Source organism: Colossoma macropomum, unplaced genomic scaffold (genome assembly GCF_904425465.1).
Source record: "Colossoma macropomum unplaced genomic scaffold, Colossoma_macropomum, whole genome shotgun sequence".
NCBI lineage: Eukaryota > Metazoa > Chordata > Actinopteri > Characiformes > Serrasalmidae > Colossoma > Colossoma macropomum.
In genome coordinates, this window is record NW_023494793.1 from 43,530,563 (window position 1) to 43,554,562 (window position 24,000).

The 24,000-nt window shown below is 42.3% G+C and overlaps 1 protein-coding gene across 2 annotated transcripts in view; it reads left to right on the top strand.

The window, feature by feature from the left end:
* xpr1a (xenotropic and polytropic retrovirus receptor 1a) overlaps positions 1–24,000 on the top strand; it is a 141,404-nt gene that overhangs the window by 73,844 nt on the left and 43,560 nt on the right. For both annotated transcript variants that reach the window (XM_036579623.1, XM_036579622.1), the window contains exon 3: positions 19,319–19,420. In XM_036579623.1, coding sequence (XP_036435516.1) covers positions 19,319–19,420 — 102 coding nt within the window. The remainder of the gene's footprint in view (positions 1–19,318; positions 19,421–24,000) is intronic.

Genomic DNA, 24,000 nt, shown 5'->3' on the forward strand with positions numbered 1-24,000 from the left:
TTAATAATATTCAATAAAATGTGCTGTTTTTCTGCAAAAAAAATAATTCTTGGGATATTTTACATAAATAAATACGTGCATACGTACATTAATAAATGATCAATGTATTGATTTTCGTTTTCTTTGTTCGGCCGAATGTATTTCTGAGCATTGGCGGCTCTAAGCGTCGTCCTGTTTCGGGCCTCACCCACCTCAGTCAATTCATTTTGAATACAAGAATCAACAGTAATTTATAGTTTAAAAACTTTACTGAATTCCAAGATAAACACAATAAAGCTATATTTAACCGTATACAGATTGTGCACAGAAATGGACCAACACAAATGATAAAAAAGAAAAAAAAGAAAAACACACATAAGACCTTGCAGGACCCTCATAGCTTAGGGGCTGTAAGTGGTCACTTAAACCACTCACAGCAGGAAGATGATTTAACTCAATTACAGACATTTTTACTTGTTGTAAGTGAGTTTAGTGAGTCAAACAATCTTATTTTATTGGCAGATCATTTTTAGAAATATGCTTAAAACAAATAAAATGATCTGCCGGTACAGTGAGATCGTCTGACTGACTAAAATCACTTAAAACGAGCAACAGGAGTCTGGAAATAATTCGCTTTTTTTCACGTTCACTGTGGTTTTCCTTGTTCCATGCAATTTTCCATGTTTCGTGCAGTTTTCCATGTTCCATGTGATTTTCCATGTTCCTTGTAGTTTTCCATGTTCAATGTGGTTTTCCATGTTCCATGCAATTTTCCATGTTTCATGCAGTTTTCCATGTTCCATGTGATTTTCCATGTTCCTTGTAGTTTTTCATGTTCAATGTGGTTTTCCTTGTTCCATGCAGTTTTCCATGTTTCATGCAGTTTTCCATGTTCCATGTGGTTTTCCATGTTCCTTGTAGTTTTCCATGTTCAATGTGGTTTTCCATGTTCCATGCAATTTTCCATGTTTCATGCAGTTTTCCATGTTCCATGTGGTTTTCCATGTTCCTTGCAGTTTTCCATGTTCAATGTGGTTTTCCATGTTCCATGCAATTTTCCATGTTTCATGCAGTTTTCCATGATCACTGTGTTTTTCCATGTTTCATGTGGTTTTCCATGTTTTGTGCGATCTCTGAGTTCCATGCAGTTTTCCGTGTTGTTTTCCTTTATCCATGTTTTTTTCCATGTTTCACGTAGAATATGTTTTTCCATGTTTCATGTGGTTTTACACGTTCTGTGTGGTTTCTGTGTTCCATTCAGTTTTCCATATTGTTTTCCTTGCTCCATGTTTTTTTCCACATTTCATGCAGTTTGTATTGTATGTTTTTTTCCGTGTTCAGTGTGATTTTCCATGTTTTATGTGAGTTTCCGTGTTTAATGTTGGTTTTCCATGTTCCACCCAGTTTAGAATGTCGTTCTCTGTGTACCATGCAACTTTCCACGTTCATCTGGTTTTCCATGTTTTTTATTGGCAGATATTTTTAAAACAAATAAAATGACCTGCCAGTACAGTGAGATCGTCTGACTGACTAAAGTCACTTAAAACGAGCAACAGGAGTCTGGAAATAAGTGACATTATGTGGGTTTTCTCGGTGTGCAGAGGCAGAACCGTGCGGTGTTTGTCAGTCAGGGAGCAGCTGTTGGCTGGTGGTTCAGGTCTCAGGAGAGACGAGCGCTGAGAGATCAGACACCCTCATTACCTGCTGCTTTAATGTAGCGTATAATGTGACTGGAGATGGAGTCGGATGTGTGTGTGAGTGTGTGTGTGGTGTGTGTGTGTGTGTGTGTGGTGTGTGTGTGTGTGTGTGTGTGTGTGTGTCTTCTCCCAGCGAAACCCACCTACACACACCGGGATCCACCATGCGACGCTCAGCAGGGCTGTTGCTGTGTGTAGATTTCTTTCTGTTGTGTCGTGTTTTTCCTTCTTTTTTATTTTATTTTGTTTTCCTGTTCCTTCCGGTTATCCTCTCCAGGCTCCGCCCACAAATGTTTTATCTGGTTGCTACTGTTGCAGCGCTGATAAAAATAGATAAGGATATTGTGGGCCGACCCTGTGATGATTCCGAGGTAAAAATCCCATTCAACCCAAAGAGAAACTGTAGAACACAGTTATTTTTTCACAGTCATTATATTTTAATTTCATTTTATTTTATCTGGCTGATTAAAATCTTCATTTGATCTTAATTCTTTCACTGTTTTTATTTTTTTATTTATTCAGTTTTATTTTAATAATCGGTTTACTCGACCTTTTCAAGTTTGATTTTGGCTTATTTATTCTTTTATGTTGAAATTTTATTAATTGGTTTATTATCTTGGTTTGATTTTATTGTTCTCATCTTAATTGTCCTCTTAATTTTTTTCCTTTGTATCTTTTTTTATTTTGTTTGATTTTACTGTTACTTTGTTCATGTAGTTCTGTTCAGTTTAGTTTAACCTGATTAAATTCTAATTTAATTTCTTTTTCAATCCCTTTGTGCTGTAAATGCAGTTTCTCATTAGGCTGAATGAATAACTGACTCTAAATGTAGGTATTGTGATATAAACTGAGTCTGTTCTACAGTTTCTCATTAGGCTGAATGAATAACTGACTCTAAATGTAGGTATTGTGATATAAACTGAGTCTGTTCTACAGTTTCTCATTAGGCTGAATGAATAACCAACTCTAAATGTAGGTATTGTGATATAAACTGAGTCTGTTCTACAGTTTCTCATTAGGCTGAATGAATAACCGACTCTAAATGTAGGTATTGTGATATAAACCGAGTCTGTTCTACAGTTTCTCATTAGGCTGAATGAATAACCGACTCTAAATGTAGGTATTGTGATATAAACCGAGTCTGTTCTACAGTTTCTCATTAGGCTGAATGAATAACTGACTCTAAATGTAGGTATTGTGATATAAACTGAGTCTGTTCTACAGTTTCTCATTAGGCTGAATGAATAACTGACTCTAAATGTAGGTATTGTGATATAAACCGAGTCTGTTCTACAGTTTCTCATTAGGCTGAATGAATAACTGACTCTAAATGTAGGTATTGTGATATAAACCGAGTCTGTTCTACAGTTTCTCATTAGGCTGAATGAATAACTGACTCTAAATGTAGGTATTGTGATATAAACTGAGTCTGTTCTACAGTTTCTCATTAGGCTGAATGAATAACCGACTCTAAATGTAGGTATTGTGATATAAACTGAGTCTGTTCTACAGTTTCTCATTAGGTTGTATTAGTTGCATTAGGTTCTTTTGTAAAGACAGCGGCTCTATACAGAACCTTCTGCTCTCTCTCTCTCTCTCTCTCTCTCTCTCTCTCTCTCTCTGCCCAAACCTTTTAGCGTTGCTAATAACTCTTAACAGCGGATCACCTCTCTAATGGCTCGTGACAGCAATTATGAAGTTAATTGTGTCGTGTTGTTAATGTTGTAAAGCGACGGATGTGGATGATTTAGCGGTGGATTGTGGGCGTGGGTAAGCTCACTCTCCTCAGATACGCCTCGTTTGTTTTACTAATAACGTTCTTGTGTTTTATTTTTAGTTTTAAATCATTTTTACATGATTGTTTTCTGGCCCATCTGTTCTTTCATGATTTAAACAGGCTGATTTTGTTACTGTCTTTAAGACTGATGTATGTAAAGTTATGTGTGTAAGTTATAAGCTAAATAGGTGCAGCTAAACTGCTGTAGCTGAATGGTGGGGCTAAACTGCTGTAGCTGAATGGGAGGGGCTAAACTGCTGTAGACTGAATGGGAGGGGCTAAACTGCTGTAGACTGAATGGGAGGGGCTAAACTGCTGTAGGCTGAGTGGGCGGGCCTAAGTGCTGTAGCTGAATGGATGGGGCTAAAGTGTTGTAGGCTGAATGGGAGGGGCTAAACTGATGTAGGCTGAGTGGGTGGGGCTAAACTGCTGTAGGCTGAATGGGAGGGGCTAAACTGCTGTAGGCTGAATGGGAGGGGCTAAACTGCTGTAGACTGAATGGGAGGTGCTAAACTGCTGTAGGCTGAATGGGCGGGGCTAAACTGCTGTAGCTGAATGGGAGGTGCTAAACTGCTGTAGGCTGAATGGGCGGGGCTAAACTGCTGTAGGCTGAATGGGAGGTGCTAAACTGCTGTAGGCTGAATGGGAGGGGCTAAACTGCTGTAGACTGAATGGGAGGTGCTAAACTGCTGTAGGCTGAATGGGCGGGGCTAAACTGCTGTAGCTGAATGGGAGGTGCTAAACTGCTGTAGGCTGAATGGGCGGGGCTAAACTGCTGTAGGCTGAAAGGTGGGGCTAAACTGCTGTAGCTGAATGGGAGGTGCTAAACTGCTGTAGGCTGAATGGGAGGGGCTAAACTGCTGTAGGCTGAATGGGAGGGGCTAAACTGCTGTAGGCTGAAAGGGAGGGGCTAAAGTGCTGTAGCTGAATGGTGGAGCTAAACTGCTGTAGGCTGAATGGTACTGTAGGCTGAATGGGAGGTGCTAAACTGCTGTAGGCTGAATGGGCGGGGCTAAACTGCTGTAGCTGAATGGGAGGTGCTAAACTGCTGTAGGCTGAATGGGCGGGGCTAAACTGCTGTAGGCTGAATGGGAGGGGCTAAACTGCTGTAGGCTGAATGGGAGGTGCTACACTGCTGTAGGCTGAAAGGGAGGGGCTAAACTGCTGTAGGCTGAAAGGGAGGGGCTAAAGTGCTGTAGCTGAATGGTGGAGCTAAACTGCTGTAGGCTGAATGGGAGGTGCTACACTGCTGTAGGCTGAATGGGAGGGGCTAAACTGCTGTAGGCTGAATGGGAGGTGCTACACTGCTGTAGGCTGAAAGGGAGGGGCTAAACTGCTGTAGGCTGAAAGGGAGGGGCTAAAGTGCTGTAGCTGAATGGTGGAGCTAAACTGCTGTAGGCTGAATGGTGCTGTAGGCTGAATGGGTGGAGCTAAACTGCTGTAGGCTGAATGGGAGGTGCTACACTGCTGTAGGCTGAATGGGAGGGGCTAAACTGCTGTAGGCTGAATGGTGCTGTAGGCTGAATGGGAGGTGCTACACTGCTGTAGGCTGAAAGGGAGGGGCTAAAGTGCTGTAGCTGAATGGTGGAGCTAAACTGCTGTAGGCTGAATGGTGCTGTAGGTTGAATGGGTGGAGCTAAACTGCTGTAGGCTGAATGGGAGGTGCTACACTGCTGTAGGCTGAATGGGAGGTGCTACACTGCTGTAGGCTGAATGGGAGGTGCTACACTGCTGTAGGCTGAAAGGGAGGGGCTAAACTGCTGTAGGCTGAAAGGGAGGGGCTAAAGTGCTGTAGCTGAATGGTGGAGCTAAACTGCTGTAGGCTGAATGGGAGGGGCTAAACTGCTGTAGGCTAAAAGGGAGGGGCTAAAGTGCTGTAGCTGAATGGTGGAGCTAAACTGCTGTAGGCTGAATGGTGCTGTAGGCTGAATGGGAGGTGCTACACTGCTGTAGGCTGAGTGGGCGGGGCTAAACTGCTGTAGGCTGAATGGGAGGAGCTAAACTGCTGTAGCTGAATGGTGGGGCTAAACTGCTGTAGACTGAATGGGAGGGGCTAAACTGCTGTAGGCTGAATGGGCTGGGCTAAACTGCTGTAGGCTGAATGGGCTGGGCTAAACTGCTGTAGACTGAATGGGAGGTGCTACACTGCTGTAGGCTAAAAGGGAGGGGCTAAAGTGCTGTAGCTGAATGGTGGAGCTAAACTGCTGTAGGCTGAATGGTGCTGTAGGCTGAATGGGAGGTGCTACACTGCTGTAGGCTGAAAGGGAGGGGCTAAAGTGCTGTAGCTGAATGGTGGAGCTAAACTGCTGTAGGCTGAATGGTGCTGTAGGCTGAATGGGTGGAGCTAAACTGCTGTAGGCTGAGTGGGCGGGGCTAAACTGCTGTAGGCTGAATGGGAGGAGCTAAACTGCTGTAGCTGAATGGTGGGGCTAAACTGCTGTAGACTGAATGGGAGGGGCTAAACTGCTGTAGGCTGAATGGGCTGGGCTAAACTGCTGTAGACTGAATGGGAGGTGCTACACTGCTGTAGGCTGAAAGGGAGGGGCTAAAGTGCTGTAGCTGAATGGTGGAGCTAAACTGCTGTAGGCTGAATGGTGCTGTAGGCTGAATGGGAGGTGCTACACTGCTAAAGTGGCTAAAGTGCTGTAACAGAATGGGTGGAGCTAAAGTGCTAAAGGCTGAATGGGCTGGGCTAAAGTGCTAAAGGCTGAATGGGTGGGGCTAAAGTGCTGTAGGCTGAATGGGCGGGACTAAAGTGCTGTAGGCTGAATGGGTGGGGCTAAAGTGCTGTAGGCTGAATGGGTGGAGCTAAAGTGCTGTAGGCTGAATGGGTGGGGCTAAAGTGCTAAAGGCTGAATGGGCTGGGCTAAAGTGCTAAAGGCTCAATGGGTGGGGCTAAACTGCTGTAGGCTGAATGGGCGGGACTAAAGTGCTGTAGGCTGAATAGGCGGGGCTAAAGTGTTGCAGGCTGAATGGGTGGGGCTAAACTGCTGTAGGCTGTATGGGTGGGGCTAAAGTGCTGTAGGCTGAATAGGCGGGGCTAAAGTGTTGCAGGCTGTATGGGCGGGGCTAAAGTGCTGTAGGCTGTATGGGTGGGGCTAAAGTGCTGTAGGCTGAATAGGCGGGGCTAAAGTGTTGCAGGCTGTATGGGCGGGGCTAAAGTGTTGCAGGCTGTATGGGCGGGGCTAAAGTGCTGTAGGCTGTATGGGTGGGGCTGTGCTGTTATAGACTGAATGGGAGTCAGCAGGTTCTAATTACAGGGAAATGTTGAAATTATGGTCATTGTGCTGCGGATGCTGCAGAGAGAGATGAGAGATTATGAATAACTCTGCAGTTTCACTGTAATATCTGCGGTCTGAATGACCCGTCTGACGTCCTGCTTGTTAGCGGAGGTGTTAGATGGTGTGCTGCTGCTATTTTAGATTTAGGCTTCTCTATGGGAGCCGTATTAATGAGCTCTTCACATAGACGCCCCTGTAAGAAAGCTCAGCGCTCGGCTCCTCTGGTCTCCAGGTGTGTGCAGAGTCCACAGGTGTGTGTGTGAAGCTCCGTTTTCTTTTATGTCTGCCTTTACTGCTGCAGACGGCTCATTTCAGTCAGATGAAAACGGGTTTGATCTGTTTTCCTGCTCTGGACGGTTCTGTCTGATCTCTGTCTTGTACGTGTTGATAAATCCTCTTCATGTAATTTATTTATTATTTTAAAACACTTCATTAGAAACCCCTCCCACGTAGTTCTAGCTTGCCAGTGTCTCTGCTGTGCTGAGAATGGTCCAAAAAATATCTGGACAACAGTGGTCCTGTGGTCAGAAACTGACCAGTGATAAATGGGGTAGTGGAGGGGCTGCAATAGACAGTCTAGAGTCTCTAACTGTACACCTATGTTGTGGAGCTATAAGGTATGTGTTTCCAATAAAGTGGCCAGTTAAACAGTGGAAACACCCACCTTGTGCTTCCACTAACTGACCACTTTATTAGAAACATCTGCCTTGTGCTTCCACTAACTGACCACTTTATTAGAAACACCTATTGGTACTTCCACTCACTGGCCACTTTATTAGAAACACCTATCTTTTGCCTCCACTAACTGGCCACTTTATTAGAAATCAATCATTTTTCCTGGAACCAAAAGGTAGGTGTTTCTAATAAAGTGGCCAGTTAGTGGAAGCACAAGGCAGGTGTTTCTAATAAAGTGGCCAGTTAGTGGAAGCACAAGGCAGGTGTTTCTAATAAAGTGGCCAGCGAGTGTGTGTATTGTTACATTATTCTAATTTATTCATAGATACTGGAACAGAGATCGTAGGAGTTATGTGTGCGTATGAAAGTGAGCGTAGCTGCCGGCGCAGTGTAATTTTCTTTATTTATATCTAAAAGTGCCGTTTCTCAGCTCTTGTAATTGCATGTTCTCCATGTAGACGTTCTGTAGTATGTCTAGAGTTTGAATGTTGTTGTGCCCTGAGGTGCTGCAGTATATCGCATTTTCTCTGTGTGCAATCGGTTTCAGAGCCTGATACCCAGAAGTCCCTCACTCTGTCATCCAACATGTTTGTATCTGTGCAGACTTCAGGCTCGTAATCATGAATCTGACTGCAGTGGAATTGTGTGGGAACCTCAGAGGGAAAACAGCATTAGGGGGGAATAAGAATTCCCATCTTCTTCCATTTCCATATTTGAGGAAATATCCCAGACTTTATCATATTAAGCAAAAGCAGTAGTTTGAGTGACAGGTAGAAGCAAACAGTGACCGCTGTGAACAGCCTGAACTTTACCCTGTAACAGTCAGCTGAGAGAGAGAGAGAGAGAGAGAGAGAGAGAGAGTCTGAAGGACACCTGGGTAGATTGTAATGGTTGGATGCTCGAGGCAGACTGATGTCTTTGCGAAGTTTGTTTTTTTGAAGTTTATTTATTAGCCCGGTCGCTGAAATCATCACAGGTCACAGCAGGGGTTAGAAACGGTCAGACGGTCAAACACAACAACGTGTAAAAGAAAACTGTACTGTACAGTAAAAAGCGCACTATATAGTGAAGAAAGCATAAGTTTGGAAATAGCCCAAAATAGTGCACTATGTAGTGAAGAGCATTGTTTCAGATGTAGTTTTGGACGCAGCCCAAAACAGTGCACTATGTAGTGAAGAGCATTGTTTCAGATGTAGTTTTGGACGCAGCCCAAAACAGTGCACTATGTAGTGAAGAGCATTGTTTCAGATGTAGTTTTGGACACAGCCCAAAACAGTGCACTATGTAGTGAAGAGAGAAATTTTTTCGAGCATAGTTTTGGACGCAGCCTGAAACAGTGCACTTTATAGTGAACAAGACCTACCTTTGGACATAGTCCAAAATAGCGCACTATATAGTGAGTAGTGTGCAGTTTTGGACACAGCCCATGTCCGATACCGTGAACAGAGAAAAATTTTGGACCATAGTTTTGGGCACTGCCCAGAATCACACCCTAGATACTGAATAGGATATACTTTTGCACAGCCCAAAATAGTTCACTATATAGTGAATAGTGTGCAGTGTGTTGATTAAGTTATGGTTTTGGACACAGCCCATGTCCAATACCGTGAACAGAGCAAAATTTTGGACCATGGTATTGGGCACAGCCTAAAATAGTGCACTTTATAGTGAACAGTTCACAGTAGCGCTCAATTTAGTGATTAGGATATAGCTTTGGACACAGCCCAAAATCATACACTATATAGTGAACAGGGCCTAGTTTTGAACGCAGCCATAGTGAAGAATATTTATCTTACAGTGCACCACAGTGGGTAGTGAACAAATGATGTTCTCAAGCGCAGAATACCCATAATGCACGGTGTCGTGAGCAGTGGAATCTGCTGATAAAGAGTGAGGAGCTAGTTTGTGTGATGTTAGCATAAGAAACCGCAAATCCTGATCCCTATAATAGGGCTCTATACAGAGCGCTCCTGGATTTCCAGTTTAGGGAATAGTGATCAGGGACTGTTTCTCACAGAGCAAATAATCAGGAACAGAAGCCACATCAGCAACATTACTTACAGGCGTGCAGTTACCGTCAGAATCAGGGTCACTTTATACACACAGGGAATTAGCCTGGGTGAGTCACACATATATGACATGTAACACACTGAAGAGACGAGACAAGAACACAGACTGTAAACAAATATTCAGCTAAGAGAAAAATAAAATACAATAAACAGAATGAAGAATAATAAACAAAGGGCTGATGTGAAAGGAAGTGATGTGTGAATATCTGTATAAAGGCATGTCTGAGGAGTACATTAATACAATAACTATCATATACAAAATATTACAGATTGATATTGTGCTGTTGGCATAGAGTAAGATCCAGAGGAGGCCGTGATTCCACAATGAGAAGCAGGGACGTGGGAAGCGGGCCTGATGTCAGGACTGCATCTGCTATAAATAATAATATTAGTAAAACGTTCTGAAGTTTAGAATAACTTGAGTGTAGTAGAAGCCCTGTGTGCTTGTTTTAGAGTGGAGTTTATATATGTATTTTTACGTTTTCAGAATCTGCGCACTGTTTAAGGGAACGCAGGAGGCCTAGTTTCGTTACAGTGAGCTGAAGACTGGCTGCTTTGGGGTCACGTCGGTAAAGCACAGGTTGAGGTGCAAAGAGAGAAAGTCTATGCAGAGTTACAGGCCAGTTCTGAGCCCCAAAGGAGCAGGACATTGTTTTGTAAACAACATTGAACTCAAGATAATCATCTATCGTAACAATTAACATAACAATTATAATTAATAGTTATCGTAACTCTTTATCAGCGGTTATCTCCTGCTCTGTGTGTCCACGATTTGATGTGGCAGCTATATGTACATATTGTTATCTCTCACTCATTGTAGTGCTGTTTGTTGTAAATTAGCTGAATAAGTAAATAAATTAAGTATAAATTAAGTAATAAATGATTACAGACTTGAGCACTGAACACTGCCCAACGCTGACACTGTACACTGCCACCCAGACCCTAACAACACAGGAATAGTGTCTACCAGCACCTTTCCTAAACATACTCAAGGGATGATAAAAGATGTTTACATTCATCTGCTTTTTATTATTAAACTGCACTATTTGCAAATAGAAACACTCCCATTCACATACCCTCATGTGCAATACCACAGCCGCTACATCCTTTTTATCCACTCTTTTTATTTTACTTATTTTATTTTTTTACTTATTTTTATAATTTTACATTATATTGTTTTTACTCTTGGGCAGTCGTGGGCTGGAGGTTAGGGAACCAGCCTTGTGACCGGAAGGTCGCTGGTTCAATCCCCTGAGCCGACAGTACATGGCTGAAGGGCCCTTGAGCAAGATGCCTAACCCCCAACTGCTCCCCAGGCGCTGTGGATAGGGCTGCCCACCCCCCCCTAGTGTGTGTGTGTGTGTGTGTTCACTAGTGTGTATGTGGTGTTTCACTGCACAGATGGGTTAAATGTGGAGGTGAAATTTCCCCATTGTGGGACTAATAAAGGATAACTTAACTTGCATTTATAGTTTGTATTAGCCTGTATTTTTGCTTTATTCCTAGTTTAATCCTTTTTTTGTTTATACACCGTTCTTGTGTCCTCAAGTTGAGTCGACTCAAGAAAAGCCATGGAATCAGTTACTATATTATTTTGAGTTGACCTGACTTCCCAGTTTTAACAGTGTGAGTTGAGAAGAGCTAATTCAACTTATTGTATGAAGTTAACAGGATAATAATTTGTTTTAACGTTTGAAGTTCAGTGAACTCAACATTTCATCATCATGGGAGGCGCATGTTGTCGTCCATCAGTTAAAGGTGTGTATGTGGTGCCCAATTTCGTTGTACTCTGTGCAATAGAGACAGTAAAGAATCTTGAATCTTGAATCTTGAAATAAATTAAAGCAAATGATTTGTATGATGCCATCAGTCACATCATATATTTGCTGCTCAAAATTTCAGCGATCTCAACTTAAAACACATTTACGGCATTTGGCAGACGCTCTAATCCAGAGTGACTTACCATTTGATCATTTTACACAGGTAGGTGAAGGTAGCGTTAGGAGTCTTGCCCAAGGACCCTCATTGGTATAGTGTAGGGTGCTTACCCAGGCTTACCCAGTCTACAGCATAGAGGGCAGAGGTGTTATCCACTACACTATACCAACCAAAGCTGAGGTGTTGCCCACTACACTATCTCATCCCTGACAGACTCGCAGAGAAGGTCATCACTAGTCATCCACTTCACACTCAGGGTGACCACCAACCCACTGCCCGACACAGAACAACTCAATGAACACATACACACACCTTTAACTGAACGTCAACATGCACCTCCCATGATGATGAAATATTGAGTTCACTGAACTTCAAAAATTAAAACAAATTACTCTTCTGTTAACTTAATATGATAAGTCGAATTAGCTCTTCTCAACTCTGTTACAAATGAGAGGTCAGCTCAACTCAAAATGATATAGTAACTGATTACATGGCTTTTCTTGGGTTGACTCAACTTGAGGACACAAGTTCTGCATCTCAGTTGGTAAATAAAATAAACTTGTTTTTTACACTCAGATTCCCCACCAGCCAGGACTCTCTCCATCACACAATCCTGCTGGACATTGTTCCTTTTGGGTACAAACTTACGGACAGCTGTGGTATCGCTGGGGCTCAAACTCACAACCTCCTGTTGAGTGACAGCTTAGTCCACTGCACCAATCAGGAACACATGAACATATGAAGATTTTGTGTCCACAAATGTTTAAAACACCGGAGAAAATACTTGTTGCTTTAACTTTAAAGGAAAGCAAAGTCTCATGTGGTTCAGCTGTCTAATAATTCATTCCATCATCAGGAGGTTGTGAGTTTGAATCCCAGCAATACCACAGCTGCCCATATCTGGAAGCTTAAGATTAAAATATGTCAGGTGGGACTGTGTGATAGAATGAGCGCCAGCTAGTGGGGACCCTTGAGTGAATAATGCAAATTCAGTTTTGTTCATCTCACTGAGATGCAGACCTAGAAACAGTATGTGATGTGTCAGCTACGTTAGCCTTCTGGCTCCAGTGTTAAGCTATAGAAGCAAACTTCAGACACCAAATATGTCTTGGCTGATCAGTTGTATTTGGACTAAGGAGGGAAAATTGGCTGCATTAGATTTGTAGCTGAACTCTGATCTTCCTCTCTCCGTCTGCTCTGTTTAGAATGTGTGTTCTCTGTTTGAGGGAGAAGTTCCTCCAATAAACAGAGCCTGTTTGTGCATCCCAGTTCTGTCAGACGGTCATCATGAGCGAGTGAGGGCAGAACCGGGGCACGTAGACACGCACATCCTCATAATAATGCAACTTCCAGCCCTGGAATTACTGAAACAATTACGACAGGCAAAATTACAGCTTCAGTCGGGATTGTTTGTTTAAAGGCAGTTACTGTCAGTTTATATCAGTTGAAGTTTTATTCTGAAAGATAAGAGCCTGTTTGGACTCATCGCTTTAAAAGAAAAGTAGCTGAGCGCTCGTTCTGAAGTTCATCCCTTCAAAAGTTTCAGCCTCATTATCATCTGATTTATTCAAATATGCTTATTATACAGCTCTGATCTGAGGTCTTTCCTGCTTCTGTCAGGATGTTGCATGATTTGATTTAAAAGGGTTTCTGTCTCATGAAACAACTGCAGAACATGTTCTCTCACTGATTGGAGAAGTTTTTCAGTGGAAATGTATTTGCATTACAGTAAAGGCCAAAATATGGAAACATGCAGTGATTTTACAGTAAAGTCAATTTTGCCAACACTCAACACAGCACAGTATGTATTTCTCACTTTAAGATTGTTGTAAGACTATTTTACTTATTTCCACTGTTATTTGCTTTATTAAAAGTGTCTCATTACACTGGCAAATAATGTTATATACCTGTATATATGTATATATATATGTTTTTTGAAAAACGTGTATATATCGTTCAGCATTAATGGTGCCTTCACAGATGTGCACGTCATCCATGCCACGTGCTCTAATGCACTGATAACAAGCCTGATGGTCTTTAGCCCGGAGGACACAGTGTCCATGATTTCCAAAAAGAATTTCAAATGTTGATTCGTTGGACACTTTTCCACTTCCCCTCAGTCCATTTTAAATGAGCTCAGGCCCAGAGAAGGTGGCAGCGTTTCTGGATCCTGTTTATATTTGGTTTCTTCTTTGTGTTTTAGAGTTTTAACCTGCATTTATGGATGCAGTGATGAACTGTGTTCACAGACAGTGGTTTTCAGAAGTGTTTCTGAGCTCATGCAGTGATTTCCTCTACAGAATCATGTCTGTTTTTAATGCAGTGCCGTCTGAGGGCCCAAAGATCACGGCCAGCAAATACTGGTTTTTGGCCTTGACCCTTACATACAGAGATTTCTCCAGATTCTCTGAATCTTTTAATGTTGTTATTATTATTATTATTATTATAGATTTTTCAAAAAACAATACATTTTCTCAGTTTAAACATTTGATTTGTTGTCTTTGTACTATTTTCAATGAAATATAGGGTTTAAATGATTTGTACATCATTGCATTTTGTTTTCATTTACATTTTGCACAGCATCCCAACTTTTTTGGAAATGGGGTTGTAGATTTAAGATCATCTCACTTGCCAAGATATAATTTTTTCAGTGTGCGCACAAAACTGATGCACATTTTGGAACAAACCTAAACATGGATTAATAAACATGTTACTCTCTTGAAGAGACGAAATTTTCTTCTTGAAATTTTCTCTGCATACTTTGTTGCCCTGTTCTTCAGTGGTCAGGACCCCCACAGGCCCCTTACAGAGCAGGTACTATTTGGGTGGCGGGTCATTCTCAGCACTGCAGTAACACTGACATGGTGGTGGCTTGTTAGTGTGTGTTGCGCTGGTGCGGGTGGATCAATAAACTGTGAATGACTTTGAATGACTTTGTTTATGTCTCAATCATTTAGTTATGTAGACATTTTTGAAAAATTGGTGAAGCTCCCCTGTAGCTGGCTAGTTAACTAGGTACCGTGAAACATGGGAACCCTAACAATTGTCAACTAGCAAATTATAGCTACTATGAAGCCTCATTTCATGGCAACATGTTTTTGCATTACCTTCATTCTAAATGAATTTGCTAAATATCATAAATTATATGCAAATAACTAAAAGCTGGAGGTGTTTCACTTTAATAAATCAGCTGCAGCTGAATCTGTAACAGTGTTTTTACTGTTTCAGCCTCTGAGTCAGCATTCCCACTCCATCCTTCCTTTAGCTCAGCTTATATCCGTGCTCTGCTCCGGAGCGGAGCGCCGTCTGCCAGGAATCTGGTCTGACTTCATTAGCAGAAAGCTCTGGATTTATTAGCCGTGTGTGTTTTGGGGTGTAGATGGATGAGAATGCTGGAGATTTTTCTCCTCCCGCAAACTCAGCAGCCTGTATTTTATTCACGCTGCTTACGTGTCGGATTGAGCCGGAAGCTGAAGGCCGAGGCGAGTGTTTAATGTGTGTTGCTGATGGCCTGTGGAGACTGTAGAGCCTCTCCAGTTGGAGTTTATGCCATTAATTATGGCCTGAGGAGGACGAGTGAGTGTTAGAGGGCTTTAATGTTACAGAGTGCTGCTCTTCATACACACACACACACACACACACACACACACACACACACACGCACGCACACACACACACACACACACGCTCTCACTCATCAGACACACTCTGTTCTAGCTGTGTTTTATCATTACACAAATCGTTGATTATTAACCCTGTAAACTACAAGCTTATTAGTCAGATATTAATCTTTAATGTTAGCTGTTATTCTATATAAACATCTGTGTACATTATGGATGCAATGTGCATTAAATGGGTCATCAAAAGGAAAAAGAAAGACAAAGTGCTTAAGAGTGAAAAATAAAATGAAAGGGACAAAAGCTGAAAAAATAATAAAACATGATTAAGATTTATTAACATTACAAAGTACATAGGTGTTATTAAAATTAGCATATTAAAGGTAAAGTGCAGTAGGAATCTTAGAGCTCAGTTATTGGAAGAGAAATTGTGACAATTGGGGATCATCTAAGATCTTCAGGCGGTTTGTTTCAGTTGTTGTTTTATTTGGACTCTGGGCTCAACCAGCTGTCCTGAATCCATGAACCTAAGAGACTCACTCACTTTAGATTCTTCAAACATATCAGAGATGCATTCTGGTCAAAACCGTTCAGTGATTTATAGACCTGTAGCAGCACTTTGAATTTGTTCTGTATCTAACTGGAAGTCAGTGTAAAGATTTTGGAACTGGATACCTGATCCTACCTGCCGATACAGAGTTCTGATACTGATAGTAACTCTTCCTAATTTAATTAGTAAGGGTGGGCGATATGGGAACAATTGCATATTGCGATAACAATACTTGTTGGATGATACACCGATCAGGCATAACATTCTGACCACCTCCTTGTTTCTACGCTCATTGTCCATTTTATCAGCTCCACTTACTATATAGGTGCACTTTGTAGTGGTGTGTTAGTGTGTGTTGCGCTGGTATGAGTGGATCAGACACGGCAGTGCTGTTGGAATTTTTAAACACTGTGTCCACTCACTGTCCACTCTATTAGACACTCCTACCTTGTCAGTCCACCTTGTAGATGTAAAGTCAGAGACGATAGCTCATCTGCTGCTGCACAGTTTGTGTTGGTCATCCTCTAGTCCTTCATCAGTGGTCACAGGACGCTGCCCACAGGACGCTGTTGGCTGGATATTTTTGGTTGGTGGACTATTCTCAGTCCAGCAGTGACACTGAGGTGTTAAAAAACTCCAGCAGCACTGCTGTGTCTGATCCACTCAGACCAGCACAACACACACTAACACACCACCACCACGTCAGTGTTACTGCAGTGCTGAGAATGATCCACCACCCAAATAGTACCTGCTCTGTGAGGGTCCATGGGGGTCCTGACCACTGAAGAACAGGGTAAAAGGGGCCTAACAAAGTATCAGAGAAACAGATGGACTACAGTCTGTAACTGTAGAACTACAAAGTGCACCTATATAGTAAGTGGAGCTGATAAAATGGACAATGAGCGTAGAAACAAGGACATAATGTTATGCCTGATCGGTGTATAATTAATATTTACTACTATATATTATAAATTAAAATATAAATATATATAAAAATATTATGTAATCTGTGCTTATTTGTGTCGAACTGATGTAACTAAAACTTTAGGAAGAATTCCAACTGGTATATCACCCATTATTAGTGCCACCTCTCAAAATACTGTACAGAATGAATATGAATTAAATAAATGAAATATGTATTATATAGGCCCTTTACGTTTCTCTCCTCATTTAATTGTATCACCCATCTGTGGTTTAGATATATTGAAGTTTGGACCCACATACAGACCCCTAGAGTTAATCTAATGCCCACTCTGCTCTGTCCTGTGCACATATTGGCCCCTCGCTCTGTGACCGGCCCCTCCGCTGCAGTTCCATTCCATCTGTGTGATTTAAGCGTCCGCTGAATGGAGGCGATAAAGAGAGCGGGCTGGGCGTTCCAGCTGAACAGGAGGACGCGCAGATAAGCAGGGAAATGAAGCAGAAAATAACGAGCTCTGGCGCTGCAGCGTGAGAGTGGATCGTTCACACCCTCCACAACACCAGCTCAGCCTAACGGGAGATTAAATCTCCCCCACACTACAGAGCTCTGTGTCTCCGTGAAGCCGTGATGATGCAGCGTGTTCTTGCCTTTCTTGCGCTTTAGTAATCCTGTGAAATTAGCCAGATAAGTTCATCCATCCTCAGCTGTAACAGTGATCTGACACACATCGCTACTCTGCAGTCTCAGAAACCTTAGCAGCGTATTGAAAACGCGACGCCCCCCGGGGGACGTGTGATATAACTCACAAAGGCTTCAACATGCCTGACTGAGTGATTAATATAGACTCGTGTAAGATAAACAGATTCACATGCTTTGGCAACATTGTAACGTCATAAGATTGTGCCGAATAAGTTTCTAAGAATTGAGTTGAGCCAAAATGAGTCGAGTTGAGCTCACTGAGTCAGTTTGAGTAGAACTGGATTTCACTGAACTGATTTGAGTTAAGCTGAAGTGGCTTGAATAGAGTTTAGTTTATTGAGTCAATTTGAGTAGAGTTGAATAGAGCTGAACTGATTTGAGTTGAGCTGATAGGGATTGAATGAAGTTGGGTTTTTCATTGAGTCAATTTGAGTAAAATTGAATTGAATTTCACTGAACTGATTTGAGTTGAGCTGCGGTGGCTTGAATGGAGTTGAGTTTATTGAGTCAATTTAAGTAGAATTGAATTGAATTTCGCTGAACTGATTTGAGTTGAGCTGAGATGGTTTGAATTGAGTTCACTTGAGTTGAATTAAGTCAAATTGATTAGAAACAAATCGATTGTCAAATTGAGCTGAATCAATCAAATCGATCAAGTCAAGTCAAACTTAATTAGTTGGGCTGAGTTGAATTGAGCTGAGCTGAGTTTATTGGAGTTGAGTTGTATTGAATCAAACTCAGTAGTGCTGAGTTGAGTCAAATTAAAGTGATTCAAACCGAGTTGAGCAGAGCTGAACTGTGCCAAATTGACTTGAATCACCTGAAGTCGAGTTGAGTCAAATTCATTTGAATCAAATTAAGTCTAAGCTGAGTATAACTTTAGTAAGTTGAGCTGAATTGAGTTGACCTGATTTGAACTTAACAGAGTTGAGCTGAGCTGATTTGGAGCTGTCTGAAGGGCTTAAACACTGGTTGAAGCTTTCAGTGTCCAGTGTAGCAAATTGGACAGCTTCCTCTCTCTCTTTCTCTCTCTCTCTCTCTCTCTCTCTCTCTCTCTCTCTCTCTCTCTTTCTTTTTCTCTCTCTCTCTCTCTCTCTCTCACTCCCTCTCTCTCCCCAGATTGTTCATCCATAGATAGATGAGCTCTGGGATGTTCTCTTAAGCTCCAAAGATCTTTTCACATCCGTGTGTGTGTGAGTGTGTGTGTGTGTGTGAGTGTGTGTGTGTGTGTGCGTGTGTTTGTGTGTGTGTGTGTGTGTGTGTGTGTGTGTGTGTGTGAAGGCTGTTAAAAGAAGCACTTCAATAGTAGCTGTGCCACTCTTACACTCACTGAAAAACCATCTGAAGGACTTTTGGAGGTCATCCATCCATCCGTTCACTTATCTGTCCATCCATCCATCCATCCATTCATCCATTTGTCCATTCACTCATCCATCCATCCATCCATCCATTCTCTCATCCATCCATCCATCCATTCTCTCATCCATCCATCCATCCATTCACTCACTCATCCATCCATCCATTCACTCATCCATCCATCCATCCATCCATCCATTCATCCATTTGTTCATTCACTCATCCATCTATCCATTCACTCATCCATCCATCCATCCATCCATCCGTCCATCCATCCATCCATCCATCCATCCATCCATCCATCCATCCATTCACTCTTCCATCCATCCATCCATCCATCCATTCATTCACTCATCCATCCATCCATCCATCCATCCATCCATTCATTCAGTCAATCCAGCCTTTATTTCAATCAGATTGTGCTGAAAAAATGAAATAAAAGTGATGATTAGAAACAAGATCATTCAAACTGACATCTTTCTGAGTGAATTCATCAGCCGGTATACTTCATATTTCTCATTATGAGATTGTCGTAACAATGTTATAACATGCTTCAGATGTTTTGCTTGCTTTAAGTCATTTCTGTGGTGAATCATTGTGATTCCTTTGGCAGTTTTTTGCATTGTAATACCATAAAAACGATAATAAGATGCTTGAAAAGAATGAAAAACTAAAAGCTAGAGTTTCCTGATCGGTTCACTGGTTGTGTTCTTTACTGCATTTATTTTTATTTTATTTTGTCCCTCTGTGTGTTTCAGTGACGGACGAGGACACGGTGAAGCGATATTACGCCAAATTCGAGGAGAAGTTTTTTCAGACCTGTGAGAAGGAGCTGTCCAAAATCAACACCTTCTACTCAGGTAAACGTTTACTGCCATTACCATGAACATTAAGTGGTTCTTTGCTTGGTGAAATAGTTCTTCAGATGGAGAATGTGTTGTATATGGTTCTATACAGCACCAAAAAGGGTTCTGCTATTGTTACAAGTTTGTTATGATAGAGTCCTTTTTGGTGCTGTATAGAACCACGTTCAAAAAGGTTCTATATAGAACCATATACTACACATTCTCCATCAATCTGAAGAACCATTTCACCATGCAGAGAACCATGTAATCATGCAAATGGCTCTGTATGGTATTCATAGTATTATATAGAACCATTCTCTTCACTAAAGAACCCTTGAAGAACCATCTTTTTTAAGAGTGCCTCCTGTGACCATTGATGAAGGGCTAGAGGATGACCAACACAAACTGTGCAGCAGCACATGAGCTATCGTCTCTGACTTCGTGCTTCCACTGACTGGCCACTTTATTAGAAACACTCACCTTGTGCTTCCACTAACTGGCCACTTTATTAGAAACATCTACCTTTTGCTTCCACTTGCTGGCCACTTTATTAGAAACACCCACATTGTACTTCCATTGACTGGCCACTTTATTAGAAACATCTAATTTGTACTTCGAACAATTGGCCACTTTATTAGAAACACCTACCTTGTGGTTCCGCTCAATAGCCATTTTTTTAGAAACACCCACATTGTACTTCCATTGACTGGCCACTTTATTAGAAACACCCACATTGTACATGCGCTAACTGGCCACTTTAATAAAAACACTCACATTATGCTTCCACTCCCTGGCCGCTTTATTAGAAACACCCACCTTGTGCTTCCACTGACTGGCCACTTTATTAGAAACGGCTACTAACACTTCTGTATGAAACCAGTGGACTCTTACCTGATTGGTTCATCAAAATGAGGCGGCTGCGCTTATTTCGCACTGCAGCCCATCATCAAGTTTCATGCCGTCAGACAGTGTCGTGGCCGCTGTTGCGTGCTAAGTCTGCAGCCGTGCTGTTTCTACGTTAGTTTAGCCACAAAGCATGTAAGAAACGTCACTCGCGCCTCAGCTGAGGATGATGTAACGTCTCACACTCCGAGCGCAGCGTGATTGGCAGTGTGTGTGTGAGAGGCAGAGCTATATTCAGACTGATTTACATCCGCCATAACACGAGACCTTGTTGTGGCAGTGACCCAGGCAGCAAGAACACCTGACCCTTACTGCCCGCAGTGGCCAGCTGTGGGATAAACACTTGAAGTGCTGTGTTCATTATTCATTACTGCAGTTTCCTTAAAAGAGCCGCACAGACAGTTACACACGCCACATAAACAGTCCAGTTTTGTTTACGCTCATTTCTCGGTGAAGTGTTCACGAATAAAAGGCATATATAGATATGAGCTATAAATGATTAACACATTAAGGGAATATCATTAATAATGCACTGTTATTGAATTAGCTGTGTGGGTGTTCATGCACAGAGTCGTATTTTCCTCTGTGTGGGACGAAAAACAGGAACTAATGGAGCAGCAGAGGAAACCGGCCGGACACAGAGCGGGAAAAATCTGACCCCCGTATCTTATATCAGCCTGTCCTGCAAGAAAAACAGTCCCCTCTCTCTCTCTCTCTCTCTCTCTCTCTCTCTCTCTCTCTTTCTCGCTCTCTCTCTCTCTCATTTCTTCTTCTCTTTCTATTGCTATCTTTTTTCTTTCTTACTCTCTTTCCTCTTATCTGTCCTGTCTTACTTTCTCTCTCCCTTCTCTTTCTTTACCTCTCTCTGTCTCTGTCTTTCTCCCTTTTTCCCTCTCTTTTTTTGCTCTGTTTCTTACTCTTTTCCCTCTCTTTTCTCCTCTTTCTTTCTCCTATCTCTCTCCTTTCTCTTTTTTGCTGTCGTTTCTCTCTCTTTTCTCTTAAACGCTTTGTCCATTCACTGTCCACTCTATTAGACACTCCTACCTCGTCAGTCCACCTTGAAGATGTAAAGTCAGAGATGATAGCTCATCTGCTGCTGCACAGTTTGTGTTGGTCATCCTCTAGTCCTTCATCAGTGGTCACAGGACGCTGCCCACAGGACGCTGTTGGCTGGATATTTTTGGTTGGTGGACTATTCTCAGTCCAGCAGTGACACTGAGGTGTTTAAAAACTCCAGCAGCACTGCTGTGTCTGATCCACTCACACCAGCACAACACACACTAACACACCACCACCACGTCAGTGTTACTGCAGTGCTGAGAATGATCCACCACCCAAATAGTACCTGCTCTGTGAGGGTCCATGGGGGTCCTGACCACTGAAGAACAGGGTAAAAGGGGCTAACAAAGTATCAGAGAAACAGATGGACTACAGTCTGTAACTGTAGAACTACAAAGTGCACCTATATAGTAAGTGGAGCTGATAAAATGGACAGTGAGCGCAGAAACAAGGAGGTGGTCAGAATGTTATGCCTGATCGGTGTATATATATTATATATTTGTATATAAATATCTGGGTGTAATTTGCGACTGTGTGTGTGAGTGAGTGGCTGTGTGTGTGTGTGTGTGTGTGTGTGTGTGTGTGTGTGTGCCTGTTCTACATAATCAGCTTGCCCACACTCTGTTACTGTCAGCAGTTTGAGCTTTCTAAAAGGGGTCAGTGACCTTCACCGTGCGAATTCTCTGAGGAGAGAAAGTGAGAAAGTGCTCTCTGCTGAAATGTAGAGTTTATTTTTACCTGCTGTATCTAGACATTCGCCTCAGCCTCAGCACAATATTCAGAATCTGAATCATTATATTTGGCCAAACACTCTGTATGTATGAGGAATTTGTATTGCAACTTTTTCTTCTTTTTCTTATCATTTTTTTCAGGATGACTATGAGTACATATTTTTAAGTACTGGGTGATACCAAGTCGGATACTGTACTGAGTAACCTACTTAGAAGTAGCTGATAGCGTTAATGTGTGACACCTTAACAGTTCGATCCTTAAATCCAGCTGATTTTAGATGAAGTGCGTTAGCTAGCTATGCTATATTAGTTATCTTGGATCGATCAGTGCTGCAGTGGAGAAGAGCGGGTTTCGTTCGCCATCGGAAAAGCTCTTCAGTACAGCTGAATGTAAAGTAGGTTTCATAGTTTTGATCCTGATCTGTGTCTTTCAGCAGAGATGATCACAACTACTGCTGTTGCAGTAAAGAGTCCTGCATAGCGCTGCCGCCACCGTTTTCCATTCCTAACAACTACTCGGGACAGTGGTTAGAGTACACCTCGCAGCCAAGATGTTCTACGTCCACTCACTGTCCACTCTATTAGACACTCCTACCTTGTCAGTCCACCTTGCAGATGTAAAGTCAGAGACGATAGCTCATCTGCTGCTGCACAGTTTGTGTTGGTCATCCTCTAGTCCTTCATCAGAAGCACAAGGTAGATGTTTCTAATAAAGTGGCCAGTTAATGGATTCACAATGTGGGTGTTTCTAGTAAAGTGGCCAGCAAATGGAAGCACAATGTCAGAGACGACAGCTCATCTGCTGCTGCACAGGTTATATTGGTTGCCCTTGGTTCTCAGTCCAGCAGCGAGACTGAGGAGTTTAAAGGCTCCAGCAGCACTGCTGTGTCTGATCCACTCGCACCAGCGTAACACACACTAACACACCACAATGCTGAGAAAGACCCACCACCCAAATAATACATGCTCTGTGGGGGTCCTGTGGGGGTCCTGACCACTGAAGAACAGGGTAACAAAGTATCAGAGAAACAGATGGACTACAGTCTGTAATTGTAGAACTACAAAGTGCTCCTATGTGGTCAGTGGAGCTGATAAAGTGGACAGTGAGTGTAGAAACAAGGAGTTGGTTTTAATGAAGTGGCTGATCAGTGTGTGTTGTGATGATTGTGTCTGTCTGGCTGAGCACTGCGGTAAAGATTAAGTGTTATAGACAACGTAGAATTGATCAGAAGAGTACAGGAGGGGTAGGAAAGTGGCTAAAGGGGCAGATTCACTCCAGTTGCCCCCAGGGTCAGTCTGGTGTGGGGGTCATTACAGTGAGTAACACGTTGCCTGGTATTCACACGTCTGCTGAACTCTATCCCGCCATCTACTTCCTCTGAAACAGAGACGTCTGTTTACCCCCCTCGCACTCACGCTGTGCTCTGGCTGATATATCAGTGTTCCAGGAAAGCAGTGTCTATATCTAGAACCCTCCCTGGCTCACCGCGGGGACACGGAGCCCCTTTCAGCTGGGACTTCTTGCTTATTTCCTACACGAGTAGTGATGTCGATGTTGAAGCACTGCATTGCTGCGTCATTTACTTTCCAAAAGCACACGTGATCAGTGATGTCACTGCAGAAAATGGTCTCTTGTCAAGTGAAATGATCTTAAATCTAGTCGATATATCTAATATTTCCCATTCTGAGATGATTGAGCTCTTATTATAAGATTATGTAGCTTATTTCTGGAAATATTTACTATTATATTTAATATTTTATTAAGTAAAATTATCTCACTGTACTGCCAGATAATTTTACTGAATGTGGTTCTGATTCTGATTGTGATTCTGATTGTAATTCTGATTCTGACTGTGAATCCGATTGGGAATGTGGTTCGGATTCTGATTGTGAATCCGATTG